Genomic DNA, 15,664 nt, shown 5'->3' on the forward strand with positions numbered 1-15,664 from the left:
GGAGCAGCTGGGACACACCCAGCTCCTCTAAACCATGAATACAACCAAATAAAATAATCTTCTGAGATTAGGGAAAGGCAAAAGCTGCCTCCACACAAATATGTGGGGCTCTGCTGGAGCTCAGAGGGAAGGTAAGTACTGCCAGATGAGTATCTCATGAGCAGGACGGTGAAGCATTTTGCTGGATTTCTTTTCATCTTCCATGCCCAGATGACTTGGCCCACACTCAGCTTCCCACTGCACAGAGCTCCCATCCAGAAAACCACAAGCCTTGTATTTTCACACATTTCTCTGAATGTGAGTGTTTTCCTTGGGGCAAACAGATTGGATTTTGCTCAGGCAGCCCATAGCAGGCACTTTCACAAACAAACCAGAAGCAAAGGTGTGTGCCAGTCTCTTGAGTGACTGAGAACATTCTGCCCACCTCACGTCCTGTGTTTGCTTGGGTTTTTTTCCTGCTGCTCGTACTCATACAGCCCTAAATAAAGCAAAGCTGAGGAAGTGCCTGAAGTGTTCTACACAGCTGCTTTCATCGAACAAGCCGTCTACCCAACAGACCCATTTTCAAACAAAGCGATCCAACAATAGCACTGACGATGTTTGAACTGGCACAGATTTAGGAAGACAAGCTCTTTGCTGCACCACACTGTCAGCAAGCACTCAGTACAAATGCCACGTTACATGATAAACATCTCTCCTTTTTTTTTTAAGACTCCCCTTTTACTTTCGCGCTTCTGTTCGGTTGCGTTATTTCCAAATGAGGCCCTGGATCCCAACGAATCACAGTGCTGAGGTCAAGTCCCTCTGAATTCACTTCAGCGCCTTGGGTTTGGTTTTAAATGTGGGGATAAAGCTTTATCTGCATCACGAAGCATCTATTCTGCTCTTCAAAGCTTTCCAACGCTGCTGCAAACCTCTAGTTCCAATTGCTATTGCTGTTGCAAATAAGGTCAGCCTGATTAAAAAACAGTTATTCTAGGTGGAATGAAAATGGTCAGTCTTCAGCCAGTGCCTGCTATATAAGAAATATCCTGTTCCTGAACTGAAACAAGCCTCACAAGCTCCAAGTAAAAGGTGATTGAGGTCACCTAACACCTGACATTACTTGCAGCCTCTGATTCATTGCATAGACCATGTAAAGCTATACCAGAGATGTCAGCTGCATCAGGTGCTTTTTTCTCTCCTGTACGACCTGTATTCAATTGCAGATACAGGTTCAGGTACCACTGTGAGCAGCCAGTGTCCCCAGCCAGCCCAACCTGCAGATATGACACTGCCGCAATATTTCAATTCAAGCAATTACCCCAGGAGCTGTGGCCCATGGGAGTGAAAAATACTCTGGCTCTGCTGTCTTAAAGACTAAGTCAGAAGCTCCAATTCACCCAATGTATGAGTAAGAAGGAGCTGGCAGGAGAGAAAAGGATGGAGAAATGCTGTGGGTGACATCAAGCAGCAACCTCTCGAGACACAAACACATCAGTACACAAGCACCTGGCCCCATGCAGAGGAAGATAAAGGAGCTGAGACATCCCAGCACTGCCTGGATTCTGTGTTTGATGTGCAGGTTTTCAGGCCTGGGCATCATCTTTGCAGTTTGCTCTCGTTAATAGGTTTGCTTGGATTCCAGCTCAGCCCAGCTCATTAGCCACACCGCCGAATCCCACACTAATTCTGCATCCCTTCTACTGCTACAGATAAATAATAAAATTGCCTCCACGCAGGGGTTGTTTTCTTCCTCTCTCCCCCTAATGCAGGTCTGGTAGCATCTCATGTATCTGTTAACGAAGTCCATAATATCGAGAGTTTCTCAGCAAGTAAAAATTACAATCATTAGGCAGTGAGTGATGAAAGACAGAAACACCATTTCTGCCCGGGCTGGCAGAAACAGTACAGCAAGTACACATCCTGGAGAGTCAAATCTTGCTCTCCTGTAATGTGGTACCCAATGTTCTTCATTAGTACCTGTCTTTAATAAGAGCAAGGCAGCATCCTGCAGCAGGTCACAATTACACACAACAATTAATTCAGGGAGAAACAATGACAGGCATCGCAGAGGAACACTGGCAGCGGGGTGGTAAAATGATGAAGTGGAAGAGGAATAGGAACATTTTAAAGCCCTGCCTGAAACCAAAAACAAGTGGAGGCAGAAGTGACAGCACGGTAGAGGAGCCATGGCTGGTTTCCTTGTACACAACTTTGTAATTTTTGTTTTAAATAGAAAAGAAACACAACAATTACTCTTTTGGTCACAATACCCCAGTGACCAAGACCAGCAGGCTCAGACCAGGACTTCTTGTGCCATTTACAAACAACACACAAAGCCAACTCGGCTTCTCCCAGAGCTGCAGCCGCTTTCTTGCTGCCCTTTTGTGAAATTAGGGTTTAATTCTCTGGAATAAGTCTGCTAATAAGGACTCCCAACACACCCATCCTCTGGACAGTATGTACCCGCTCATCATTCCCCCAGGAGCTGTGATGGGAGGGGGACAGGGAAGGGGGGAGAAAAAAATAAATCCACCTCAGAGAGCACAAAATGCAGGAGAAATTCAATACTCCTTCACAGAGGAGTGAGAGGTCGTTGGAATAGAGGTACTGGTTGCACTGGACATGCTCAGCAAAGCACCAATTTCGTCTGGGAGGGCCTCCTGTCCTCTCCCTGCTGGACAGATCATGTTCCAGGCTCCGTGTTAAGCCTCCCTTGGGAACATCTCCCATGGCACTGAGGACACGCATGTTTGTGATGCTGCCATCGTGGCAGCAGCAATAGAGAGGGACAGTGTGATCTTTATGTAACACGGCTCTGTTCCCCTCTGCCTGGGGATGAGATGTTCAACACATGGGCACAACAGGTAATAACAACCTGAAGGGTTAAACACAACCACCAGACCCCTCGGCCTTGCTGGTGTCAGCACTGGGGGTTTCTCTGGGTGTGGACAGGTGTAACCACGTGCCCCACAGTATTTCTTCATCTGTTCAATGAAAGAAATGTAACCACTCAGTTATCCTCAGATCCTGGGATCTACATCCCAGGGGAGGTCCTTCCCCATCCTGCAGCCTCAAAGCCCAGTGCTGGGATACAGATACCAGCCCTGCATCCAGTGCTCAAAGATTCTCACAGCCTTTTGCTCCACAAATTTCTACTACAGGCCTGCACAGAGGTGGAGGAGGGAGGCTGAGAAAGTCCTTCCAGACATGGATCTACTCACATTCACACTGGTGACCAAAGCTTAATGGATACAGGAAGAAAAGTATGTTCCTCCGTTGGGCAATGCACTCGCTTTGGCTTCCAAGTACATCAGTCTCTGGAAAATGACTGTACAACAAAATCTCAAAATGAAACTAATTCATTGCTGCTCTCCAGCCTTGGGAATGAAATGAGTAAGTCTGCAGTCATTACAACAATGTCCTGGTAAAAATAAACAGGAAAGGGCACTTAGTAGGATTGCTTCATAGTTAAAAATACAGTATCTCGTCTGAGGTCATTCCGTTTTTTATAGGAACAGGCATGCATGCCTCAAAGTGATCAGATTTGTTATTACTTCCTGTTATGGACGTACACCTCAGTCACAGACAGACAGACAAGGTTCTTTTCCCCAGTCCAAAATCCTTCCCGGGATGATGCAGATTGAGCATCTGCTATTGGGCCAACAGTTCTGAGGGAAGAGGCAGGAATCTGAACACCTGACTACACAGGGGGATTTGGGGTCTGTCTTCTTTTCTCTCAACAAGACTGACAAGGAGGATGCCCAACTTCTTCTATCTAAAAGGTGCAAAGGTGCTCATGCTGCAGACCATGCAGGCACAGAGATGATGCTGGATAAAGGGCAGGAGGCGAGAAAAGTGGGCAGAAGAAGTACTGTAAAGGATCACAAAAGCTGCATGTACACTTTCCTTCACAGAAAATGTCTTTGTGCTTTTACGGCAAGGAGCTGCTACAATTACAGCTTCTTTTATAAGCGAAGCAGAAACCAGATAATGAGCAAACCTCCCACCACACAAAGGAGGTGACGAAGGCGTTCTGGGAGCCCTGATGGACAGGCTTCCCCGCAACAGCCAAAAGCACAGAAAATTGCTAAAACCCATCTCCATTTCACCCTCTTCAAGGCTGTGAGCTGTTCATAGCCTTTTTCTTCCCCAAAGTACAAAAAGGATCACACCAAAAATGATTGTGCCTACACAGGTAGCAAGCGAAAACCTTTCAGCCGGACAAAGCAGAGCTTGCACATGCTGACCTGCAGAACGAGCCCATGGCTGCATCATCCCTGGTCTGGGGGAGTAAAGAGAGGGAACAAAAAAAGATTTCACAAAGAAAAAAATCAAGTAAGATATTGTCCAATCCAGGTGAGTTTGTACTTCACCACAGAGGTTCATGATTTCAGTGACACACAGGAAAATCAAGAGCTCCCACCAGTCTTCCTCTCCTTGACCTCAAGATCCACTGGGAGAGCAGGGCAGCTTGCTGAAGCCATGTGCAGGTGTAAAGGCCTGGGGCATCCAGCTTTTCTGGAAACCAAGTTTTTAATTTCCTAAGAAGGTTGCCCCTCATTCCTGCATGGGAGCAAGCACAGAAGTTCAGGTGGCTTGGTAGGGAAAAGGAAAATTTAGGCAGCAGCTCCACAGCCCTTCCCCTGGCTTGGGATCACCCTCCAAAATCAAAACCCCTTGTTCTGTACAGTCAGTGCACTGCTGCTCCCATCCCTCTGCCACATATCAACCAACAGCATGGTGCAGGCCCACTCTTGTGTCCACAGCTCATGTCCTCCATCAACAAAACACATCAGCACCAGCTTCCAAAAATCAACTGCTTCTCCCTGGGTTTGAGTACAGGGGAGTTAAAGCTTTGTCAGGATTCCTTAGGAAGGGGAATGACAGGGACCTGATGCAGGCAGGCAGCCTGGCAGGCTGCACATAGTTGCTTGCTCTAACTAAGATGAGGATCCTAGTATTTACAAGGAACCAATGTCCGACAAGCACTGCTGTGATTGGGCTGCTGAACTATCTGGTGCCACCCTCAGGAGAGCAGGGATGTGGGATGCTCCTGCCAAGAACCATTTCTTGCACATGTCACTGGGGTCATTATACAGGTGGAAAACACATGGAGGGTTTTGCTTTCTTGATTTACTAATCTACTTTCCCATCCATGTGCTGCTGCCACGTGAGCAACTGGAGATAAACGTCCCCTTGGAGCTCATCCAGGGGGAAAAAAATAGGGAAAATAAGGTGGCATTTTCTTTGGGGTGCTACCAGCCTGCCACAAGCCAGATTCAGCACCCCCACCATGAAACCCCAAGGCCTCCCTCCCCACCACGAGTCTCCAGACACACAGAAGATGCAACTGCATCGTGATGGAAGTGTGGCAGCAGGGCTTATGGAAATAACCTCCCAAGAGTACCCAGCACACTGTGTGTCTGCATTTCTCCATCAAAACAGCCTATTTTGGGAAATCCCATCCTTCTGAGAACTGGGCAGGCTTCTCCTAAACAGTCTGTGCCACAGCACAGCTGGAATACACCTGGCTCATGTCTGTGACTGTGGCAGGCACACAGCACGAGAAGGTCCCGTCCAGCCCTGGATCACTGACATTCCGGGGGTGGCAGTGGGTTTCTCCCCTCAGGGCTCCAGCAGCTCCCAGTCCCCAGGCCATGCACAAACACTGCCAAAGCCCAGGGCCATGAAGGAGGAGCCACCTCTTCCACACCTTCCAGTCTGGGTAGATAAAACCACTTTCTTTTTTGTTTCCAGCTGCACTTTTTCCCTTGTCCTGTGAGACACAGGCAGTCACAGACTTGCCATTTCATGAGCAGCACCTCATCAGCATGTGAGAGGGTTCAGCAGCAGGATGGCAGGAGAGGGATGGAGTGGGATGGAGAAGAAAGAGCCTCTTCTAGCTTCCAGGGTCTACAGATAATCCTCTGATCCATACGGAAACAGGACTCTTGGCTTAAATATAATTTTTTTCATCTTTTGTGTGTGTGCTGACTTACTCCATCAGGGCTGCCAGCAGCCTGCAGTTTATTTTTAAAACACTAAACAAGAGAAGTCCAGTATATACAACAAAGACCCTGGGTTTTCAGAGAAGCACTCTGCAGATGCAAAAAAAAGGAGGTTGCTTTTCGGGTCAGCTGTGAGGAGAGAGGCAGATTCTGACCTTGGTTTTGAGAAACGCTGAGCAGGCACGTCGCACACCAGCTGGATCCCAAATTCACTCTCAGAAAAGGCACAGAAATGGCTCAGCTTCCCAAGCACAGCCTGCCTTGGCAGGTACCCATGCACGGTGGGTGAGCAGCTGCTGGAATGACTGTCACCACCTCGCCCGGAGCCCTGAGCACTGAGACCGTGCCCAGCTCGACACACAGACAAAGCATCTCAGCTCACAGCTGAGGCTCCACAATCCCCCCACCACAGGCAGCTCAGCCTGCAAACACACCATAAAAATATATTGCACAGCTTCTTCAAGAGGATTTAGATGAAAACACCACCACCTCCAGCTGTGAGGCTGTGGGAAGCAGTGCTGGGACAAAGGATGTGGCTCTCCCTCAAGGTGACAGCGCTCCTAATTGTGCCACTCCAGCCGGCACGCCAGAGGGTGCGACCCAGTTTTGGTGCTTGTTATGTGGCTCGCAGTGGTGCCGACACGCTGGAAAAGCTAAATTTAGGAGACAAACAAGCCTGGTGTTACACACCTGGGCAGGACTGGCTCTGTTATGAGAGCTGGAGAATCGATGCCCTCCGCTTCCACACGCTACAGTGGCGCTGCAAAGCCCCCGCTGCCGGAGTGAAAGCGTTACCAAGTCACTTGGAATAAAATTGCCACTAAATGCTATTTGGGAGATGGGGGAAAAAAAAAAAAAGGCAAATCCTCACTCTTTCTCAGCTATTGTAGGAAATGAAAACGGCTATTGCTGCCTGGTAGAGAGTCCAATTATGAATAATGTGCGTTCTCTCCCTGCACAAAGGATGAAAGGCATCAGAGCTGGTGGTGACATTTTAAGACCGGAGATGTAAGAGCGGATCTGAGCCTCATTGCAAGCCCAGCTTTACCCCAATAAAGAAACACTTTCTGCAGTCAATTGCCTTGCAGCGTAGCTTGAAGCCCCGCTATTGATCTAGCATCTGTTATAAGCAGATAATCATCGCCACTGTGCCATGGCTTCTATGATGGGGTCTAAAAGCACTTTCCAGAAGCTGGTTGAGGGCTGTTTTCTTCTCTCCCCCGTGGCTGCAGGCAGGCAGAGGTTTGTGGGGGAGCCCACAAAAGTCTTGCAGCTTGACAGAATCTGAAGGCCAGAAAAAAATATTGAATCACCCTGACTCATTCATCTCCCAGTCCTGTAAACTTCAGGTAACTGAGGTGCACTCCCTGCAAGGCTCTGCTGCCATCCCAGCCCTCACACAGCTATTTTATACCCTACAATTTCCTTTCCCCAGCGAGGTGTTGACACAACACCATCAAGCCACGGCTCAATCCTTTCCTTCTCTAAGACAGGCAGTGAGAGCCGCTGAAATCTCCCAGCATCAGGCTTTTTTCTCCTGTGCCCAAAAGGTTTCTTGGACTTTGGCTCACTGAGGTCTGAATCCCAACAACTCCCAAGCTTCCATCTGCTTCCCAGCAGCGTGGGGGTGTTTTAGGCCAGGCACCTTCCTCCGAGTTTAGCAAGAAGTGGTCAGATGTAGGTGAAATCGGGCTGCCAGTGCCTGCAATCTTCCCCCTCCCTTCCAGTGCAAGCACTTCTTACCCACTTGGCAGATTCCTCCAGTCTCCAAAGAAGGAGAAAAGGATGGGAAATTAAAAATAAATGAACCAAGAGATACACATCCATCAGGAGCCAGGCGTTGTCAGCCCAGGTCCCTGTGCAACTACTTCTTTAATCAAAACCTCATGCAGCTTAAACACTTGACAGAAGTCTAGAACAGAGATGTTACCCTGAACAGGAAAAGCTGCAACCTTGAAGAATAAAATCACTGTCTGATGGGGTCTATTTCCTTTAAAATCACGCTAAATTACGCCAAGCCTGTTCCCAGCTCTGACATTTGAGGTTTCACCCTGCAGATTCCTGTGAGACACACGGGTGTCTCGAGGGGGTGACCGAGGTGATGGGAGGAGTGAGCTCTGGGGCGCCAGCTGAAGATGAGCCATTTCTAAATCAGTCCATGACGCCAGACCTAAATTTTTAAGAGGCTCAAATCAAGAAAAGATTGCTGATGGATGCACTCCCCACTTAAAACTCACTTGCGTGGTGATGGACGTCAGACTACTGGCCTCATGGCTATGCCTGGTTGCTACTGAGAGTGACAGAAACCTTCCAGCTTTCTAGAAAGTCCTCATGTGCCAAGGCTCAGCCAGCTCTTTAGAGCCTCCTGCATGCAGGTTACCTACCTCTCTTGGCTTGAAAATGTTTGTCCCTGAGGAGTTTTTATTTAATGCCTTCCTTAGTTACCAAGGGATGCGAAGTTTCTCCCATCGTTCTGCGGCTTTCCAAACACAGATGGGATTTATTGAAGTTCCTGCTGCTCTGGCCTCATTAACATTTTATGGCACAGCTCCAGAGATGTGCCTGCTCCTTGCCAGGTGCCCCTCTACAGCCCCATGGTGGCTCAGGTCTCCTGGATGCATTGAACATCCTTGGGGAGTTTAAAGTGATTTCATTCCCAAAACAGCTCCGCAGCTTCCTTTTGGGACCTCACCTGCACCCTGCCTCCTGTGGGACCACAGTTCCCAGCAGCTCCTCTCATAACAGACACAGTGGGTGGGAAAGCAAAGACAGCATGATCAGGAGAGAGGAAAAAAATATGGGAAAAACTAGACAATAATGCAGGAACACATTCAAGCTGTGCCATGGACAACATGACCTGAGGGCTGTCCAGGGACAGGAGGGATTCTAACTGGCACGAAGGGGGTGGAAGCAGAAGAGGGGGTGCAAGCCCACAGTTTGGTAAGGAAATGCAGCAGGTGGCCCTGGGGAGACATTCCTGGTACCCCCCTGCACATGCCTGCAGGGAGGAAGATGGGAATTGAAAGTCGTGAGGCCTTTCTGGAAGAGCTTTTCTCCCCTGTGGAGAACAGGAGGGAACATCAGCACAGCCCAGCTGGAGTCTGCAAATTGCCCCACTTAGGCTCTGGTCCTCAAAATTGCTCTTACCCAAAGTACATCCATCAACCTGACAAGCATCACGTTTTTCTCTGGAGGACACACTCCTCCGCAGCCTCCAGAGTCTGTGCTTCGTCCCCAAACTCCACAGGTTTTGTCCCAGAGAAACATGCCCGGTGCTCACCAGGGCACCTTGCTATGATCCAGGCCTTGGGATATACCTCTCCACGATCCAAGCACTGCATGGAGCCAGGGTTTCCTCACCACATATTTATTCAGAGGCACTGCACAGCAAGGACAACCCAACGCCAAACTTTGGAAGAGGCAGAACTGGCTGGAGTTCAGCAGAAACAGGGAATTAAGACACTGAACTAAATCAGTGCATCCCCACCCAATCTCTATCCAAATCAGGAATTTCATGCACAGGAGGGATTTTGACCAGCGTCCCGCATTACTTATTGAGCAGAGAGAGCAAAGAGTGCTTTGGCACTGTGCAGAATTCCAGTCTTTGCACTGAAGCTCTTGGAAACCCAGAGCAATTCAGATGCAGAAGCAATCTCAGCTGCTGGGAAGGAACTCAAATAGCCAAGGACAGAGAGAGTCTGTGCAGGGATATAGGGAAAGAAAGAAGAGCTGCTGGCTGGGTACAGGGAGGCGACAATGATCCCATGGATAAAAGGATGGGGAGGAGGTAAAGGAAGCAGGTCAGGAAAAATCCAAGGATAGCCAGGGCCACTCTTGCTGAAATGTATCCAACAGTGGGGGCTTGCTTAGGGCTGCAGGGCCCACAGGCCCCCTGCAAGAGCCTTCCAGCATTGCCTGGTGTGAGCCACACACCAGGACTGAAAACACCAGGGAGATGCTTGGGGGCCTGGGCAGAGCGAGGACGGAGGCATACGGACTGCAAGATCCACCCGGCCCATTCCAGCCGGGAAAACACGGAATGCCACACTCGGAGCTTTCCCCAATACCCAGCTCAGGCTGCTCACTCAAACCTCCTGCTCCCAGGCGCAGCCCTGCACGTCTGGCTTGGAGTGCCACCTGCTGCCAACGGCGCCGCTCCCCAGCCCCTGCCAGGGGACAACAGCAGCACAGAGCAACAAACTTCCTGCTCTTACATCAGCTTTCCCCGTCCTTTAACAGCAGCCAAACTCCTGATCCAAAAAGCAACGCTATTTCCCAAGCTGCAGGCGTCCCACGAGTCCCAGGCATAGCAGCAGATGCTAATAAAGTACTTTTTTCTTTGCCTTTCATGCAGTTTCTCGCTGGAGCCAGCCTCTCCCCCAAGAGACCACATCCTGAATCTTCTTGTTCATTGATTCTTTATGCTAAATGATGACTCCGCAGTCGAAATAATGTGGCATATTCCAGCTCGCATTTCAGACACCGTGAGACTTTTTAATAACGAGTTGCATGAAAAATTAGGGAGGCTGCAACAAAGAGCTCCGACAGAGGTTTCCAAAGTGACTCACAGCCAGCAGAGCCTCGCTTTTCCAAAGCCCAGCGTGAGACAATCTCAAGAGCCCCCGCACTCAGAGAAGAGAGGAGTTCTCCCCCTCTGGAAAAATAAGGCCTTTTTGAAGAGTATTCTCCAGGGAGAGAATCCCTGCAGGGAGGTTTGGCGGGCAGATTTGGGAATCATGGCTGAGATGGCATCCCATTCCCAGGAATGCCCGCAGGGACATTTCACCCACACCTCAGCTGTGCTGCTGAGGGTGCTGCAGGGTGGGAGTCACCTCATCCTGCAGCCAACTTGGGCTTCCTGCTTGTCACATGGGCTCTGGAATGCTCCAAAACTGGGCCAGCAATGATTTCTGCTGGTTTCTTAAGGAGGCAGCAAACCACAGCAGTAACAGGCAGTGGAGGTTGCTCCAGCCTTGGCTCCCAAAGCACTGTGGCACCCACAGCCATAGCAAACATCACCCATGCACAGGTATCCTGCTCCTCCTAGGGCTGGCTTGCTGCCAACCCTGCAGCTCTCTGTCAGGCTTTGCAGCATGATGGAGGACCAATTTTTTCCGGCCAGCTTTTGGCTGACTGTTTTTGCTTCCTGCCATCCACACAAACAGCTGCCAACATATTTCAAGGAGAAGCAGCAGGCAACATATCCAGTGCAGCCACCCTGATGGGGATTAATGCCATTCATGCTCAGTCCCAGTAATGAGCAGTGCCTGGCTGCTGGGTGGGACACGTGGCTGAAGGATGGGTTTGACTGCTCTGCTCCCTCTCCCAAGCTCAGCACCCAATTCTTTCTGTATCCTGTGCTGGTTCCCACCTTCACGTCCTATGTGACAGCCCTCAGGGTAACTCCCAGACCCAGGAGCTGCAGCACAGCTCCCTGCTCACCCACTCCTAAAGTCTAACTGAGCACAGTTCCCCCCACCCAGCCCAGCAGACTTCCCAAAAGAGGTTTTTCCTCCCAAAGGAAGCTGGGAAAGGAAGGCTGAAAGTAAAGGAGCAGCTGGCACACAGGCAGCTCTTACCACATTCCAGAAGAGAGGGTTGAAGGCGATTGAGAGGACGGCCACTATGAAGCCAGTGTCAGTCACATCCACGTAGCCAAAGAGCCGCACCATGGCTGCCACATCCACCTGTGGAGGAAGGGATGGAGTGCAGGATCCCACAGGGACACTTCACCTCAAACCAAACCCATCAGCTGCCCCAAGGGGAGATGAACCTTTTAATAGACCCAAGGAATGTGTTGTCACAGCTTGCAAAGTGCTATGTCAGGGTGCAAAGCCCAGAAGAAGGATGGCAGTTTCTCCAAGCTGTCTCCCCAAGTCTCAGGAGCACTGGGCTCCCTGGGAGCCCCACGCTCACAGCAGTGCCCAGAAGGACACAGGCACTGAGGTGACACTGCTGCTCTGAGGACGAGCAGCAGTCCTCAGTTTCCAACTCATGAGTGTTTTAGGACAGGCAGCACCATTCCACAGCATCTCAGCGTCCCTGGGGACAGAGGACAGTCCCAGGGACGCTGGTCTGCACGGAACCCCCTAGCAATGAACTGTGTCAGCTTCAAACTTGTCTCCCATAAAGTAAGAGAGATGCAAACTCCCTCCATTGCAAGGGGTTTTGTTGGTTTGTTTTTTTTTTTTTTTTGCACTGTAAGGAGCTGCAAAAGAATTTCCTGTCTTAATGACAATAAAAACTTCTTAAAACTTGATGTTCTCCTTTTAAGAGAGAGAGATTTTTCTCAAGACGGCTCCCTGACATTGTCAGCATTTTTACGTGCAGTAAGCCATGCTACTTCTCCCTCCTCACTCCCTCTCCCTGGTATTTGGATGAAAAACAGCCAGTGTCTTTTTTTTTTCTTTTGGTCAAAACCTTTGAAAGCAAACAACAAAATAGCCCAGCCCAAGCCCTTCCCTCACTTGAAGCAAAACCAAGACAACATTGAGACATGGAAGGTTTTTGCTTCCCCAACACAGCTGTGTTTGCAAGTCCTTTAGATGCCAGGGGACAAGAATGGCTCAAAAAGCTATCAGTTCCGGCTCACTCGTACGGGAGATAAATTCCCACTGGCTCCTCACATGCTCTTGGAAAGAACCAGAGCCACAGTGTCATCATGGAAAGGGGCTGTAAACCCAGCACCTCTCCTAGCCCAGAGAAAAGGCCATGGGAATAGCTCCTGTGCTAGCCCAGGGCACATCCAGTCGCTCCAAGCACCTCCTGCCCAGCCATGACTGCCCACAGTGCAAAGTGCAGGAGTAAAGACCGTACAGCCCTGGGGAAAGGGGGGATCCTCACGGGGGTCCACAGCTGCCTTCAAACCACCACTGCCCCAGATCCCCCACGCTCCTACATCTGAGCCCTGGGGACACAGGTGCTGGCACGGAACAACGGGAGCAGCCCCACGGCCTGATCCAGACTGGTCTCCCCCTACTCCCATCATCCACAACCTCTCCTCCCCTCCCTTCACTCCCAAGCAGCTCTTCCCCATCAGACCTCGTCCCTTCACACTGTCAAGGCATAACACAAGCAGCTGCTGGCACTGGGGCCGAACTGTCTAATCCGGCTTCAATTGCAATCCCGTGGGACCAGGACAGCTTCTTTCCTCTCGTTTTGTACGGTGCTGAGCACAGTGCTAGCACGGGCTGAACAAAAGCTTCTTGACCTACTAACTCCTGGCAGGCAACATCGTTAACATTGCACTCACCTTCTTTTCTCCTGCTCAACAACCAAATTCGCGGCTGCCAGGGGAGGCAGATTGGCCTGTGCCCGGCGTGTGCTTTTCGGGATAAAAGGGGAGCCCTAATGGGATGAGCTGTCTCTGCGAGCTGCTGGGACAGCCACGTAACAGGCACAGAACATTCAACTTTGCCCTCTCCTCCACGGTGGGGGATCAATGACCGTGGCAAGCGCTGCCCGCGTGATCACAGCCCCAAAATCAGGGAGGGTGGGAACAGCATGGGCAGCTGGATGGGAGCTGTACAGGCACCCAGGTGACAGCTGCATGGGCACCTTGGTGAGACATAAACGGGCACACGGGTGAGAGCCATACAGGCACGTGGGGGACAGCAATACAGGCACCTAGATGAGAGCTGCATGAGCAGCTCTCTCTTGGGTGAGAGCTGTATCGGCACCTGAGTGAGAGATAAATGGATACCTGGGTGAGAGCTGCACGGGCACCTCAACAAGAGCTGCAGGAGCACCTGGGTGAGCCGGTGGCAGCACCCCCGGGCCTCCCGCGCAGTGCCACAGCAGCCCCTGCTTCCCGGTCAGACCGTGCCGTCCCGGCTGGGGTGGAACCGGGCTGGGAGGGCGCTGGGTGCACCTGGGGAACCGGGGACCGAGCATCCCGAGGCCTGCTGCACCTGCGGGCACAACCCGGGGGCGATTCCCAGCGGATCTGCCGAGCCCTGCGGCGGCACCGGGGGGGCGGGGGATCCATCCCCGGGCTCCCCTCGCTGCCCCAGGCCGGGCCCTCCCCGGGGCCGCCCTCCCGCCCGCGCCCGGCCCGCCGATACCTGGCCGTAGTCCAGGCCGCCCAGCCCCTCGCAGCACTCCCGCGGGAAGCGCCGGGCCCCGCCCGCCGCCGCCTCCCGCCGCCCCGCGCCCGGCCCGGGCCGCCCCGCCATGGCCGGGTGCCCCCGCCGCGCCCCTGGCCCGGGCCGAGCGCCGAGCCCGCGGTGGCGCTGCCGGGAGCCGCGGTCCCGCCTCCCCGGGAGGAGCCGGGCCTGGAGCCGCAGCGAGCTCGGGGCCTGCGGGCCGGGGACAGCACTGACCTCGCCGCCGGCCCGGCCGCCTCCGCTGCGGGTGTGAGATCGTGTCGGGCCGCGGCGGGAGGGAGAGCGGCCCCGCGGTCGGGGCTGGACTTCGACCCTGCCCTCTGGAGCAGCGGGAGCGGGCGGGACGGACTCCCCGGGGCCGCACCGGGAGCTGGAGTGCGGCTGGGAGTGGGACGGCCCCGGTGGGAGAGGGGGCGAGAACCGACTGGGTACCGCAGCTGCAGGGGTAGAGACAGGCACTGCCAGCCCCCGCCTGTCCCCTGCCAGCCCCTGCCCGTTCCCTGCCAACTCCCGTGGCTCTCCCCTGCCTGATCCCTGCCCATTCCGTTTTACCCAGGGAAGCTGTGACTGCCCCATCCCTGGAAGTGTTCCAGGCCAGGCTGGACGGGGCTAGGAGCGACCTGGTGTAGTGCAAGGTTTCCCAGCCCATGGCTCGGGGTGGAATGAGATGACCTTTAAGGTCCCTTCCAACCGAAGGGAATCATTCTATGATTCAATGATTCTGTAATCCCTGCCCATCCCCTGCCCTGTCCCAGTTCAGTGCTCACACCAGGGCCAGGAGCTGGGAAGCAGCTTCAGTGGCTCTCTGGCACAGGAAATTAAATGTCTCTTGACCAACATTACTCATTCAAGGGCAAAACGTAAAGCCACCAAGTCTCCATGTATTTTTAGGACAATTCATTGCAGCCTTCTCCCTTCAGCCAGTGCAGTATATTTTTTTATTGCTGTTATTATTACTATTCATGTTATTTCTCTTCTTCAGTCCTGTCTAGGATGTTTCTGGTTGGTGCACCTCATGGGCTGCAGTCCTGGACCTGCCTGGAAAATTGGGTAGTATCATCCCTGTAGACCCCCGAGGGTCTCTACTTTTGAAGATCCTGCTTTGCAAGGAAATAAATCTTCCTCAAAAAGGAATTTGGTGTCAGTGAGCTGCAAGTGTCCCTCCCAGAGGTCTCATGGGAGCAGGGAAGGGACAGGATATCCGAGTACTTGTGTTCTGGCAGGCACCAAAAGTGTGCATGAGTGATGGCTCACTTGAAGCCCTCCCCAAGAAAATGGCATCCTTGGAGGATACGCTTCAGCAGACCCCAGGGATCCCAGTTTGGCTCCATGGGAAGGCAGCTTTCCATAGCTCTGGTCCGAACCCCTCGGTGCACCAGCACATCCCCACATCCCCACCTGCACCGTCAGCTCCGGCACTCAGGGTGCTCGCACAGGGCCCAAGGAGCACGTTCACGGTATAAGCTGGGCTGGTTGGGGGTGAGGCACACACCGAGGCACTGTGGGTGGAAGCAGCATTCCCTGTGGATGATCTCCAGCTGCTTCCGGCCTCTTCTCCCCCACGCT

General features: G+C 52.2%; 1 protein-coding gene across 2 annotated transcripts in view; it reads right to left on the bottom strand.

Annotated features, from left to right (window-relative positions):
• The window catches only part of PEMT (phosphatidylethanolamine N-methyltransferase), a 41,947-nt gene extending 27,632 nt beyond the window's left edge, over nt 1–14,315 (bottom strand). Inside the window, exons 1-2 of one of the 2 annotated variants that reach the window (XM_082292005.1) lie at nt 14,057–14,315; nt 11,573–11,680 (exon numbers count right to left, since the gene is read on the bottom strand). In XM_082292005.1, the coding sequence (XP_082148131.1) occupies nt 11,573–11,680; nt 14,057–14,167 (219 nt within the window). In that variant the 5' untranslated portion in view covers nt 14,168–14,315. The remainder of the gene's footprint in view (nt 1–11,572; nt 11,681–14,056) is intronic. The other variant, XM_082292006.1, reaches the window with a different exon arrangement.
• Between the last annotated feature and the right edge of the window lie 1,349 nt (nt 14,316–15,664).

Source organism: Coloeus monedula (assembly GCF_965178545.1).
Source record: "Coloeus monedula genome assembly, chromosome: 16".
Classification (NCBI taxonomy): domain Eukaryota; kingdom Metazoa; phylum Chordata; class Aves; order Passeriformes; family Corvidae; genus Coloeus; species Coloeus monedula.